We start from the raw sequence: 320 nt of genomic DNA on the forward strand, positions 1-320 counted from the left end.
TCTTTCTTTCTCACTCTTCCTGTTTTCCCTTGACTTGTAGGTATGCGAGAGTCTTGAGCTCCACGGTTTAGTGTTAGTAGGTGGGGATGGATCAAACAGCAATGCGGCCCTCTTAGCAGAATACTTTCAAAAGCATCTGCCTCACTGTGCAGTTGTCGGCGTGCCTAAGACAATCGACGGAGATCTTAAGAGTCCTCTCATCGAAGCTTCCTTCGGGTTCGATACCGCCGCAAAGACCTACTCGGAGCTCATAGGAAACCTCTGTGTTGACGTCACAAGCTCTCAGGTAAATCTCCACTCTTCTCTTTCTTTCTCACTCT

The 320-nt window shown here is 48.1% G+C and overlaps 1 protein-coding gene across 1 annotated transcript in view; it reads left to right on the plus strand.

Annotated features, from left to right (window-relative positions):
• The window catches only part of CSUI_003878 (6-phosphofructokinase), a gene marked incomplete at its 3' end in the record, with an annotated part of 6,294 nt that extends 6,008 nt beyond the window's left edge, over positions 1 to 286 (plus strand). Inside the window, exon 5 of the mRNA XM_068064073.1 lies at positions 41 to 286. Within this exon, the coding sequence (XP_067923954.1) occupies positions 41 to 286 (246 nt within the window). The remainder of the gene's footprint in view (positions 1 to 40) is intronic.
• Between the last annotated feature and the right edge of the window lie 34 nt (positions 287 to 320).

Source organism: Cystoisospora suis (genome assembly GCF_002600585.1).
Source record: "Cystoisospora suis strain Wien I chromosome Unknown contig_1748, whole genome shotgun sequence".
In the NCBI taxonomy this organism is placed as follows: Eukaryota; Apicomplexa; class Conoidasida; order Eucoccidiorida; family Sarcocystidae; genus Cystoisospora; species Cystoisospora suis.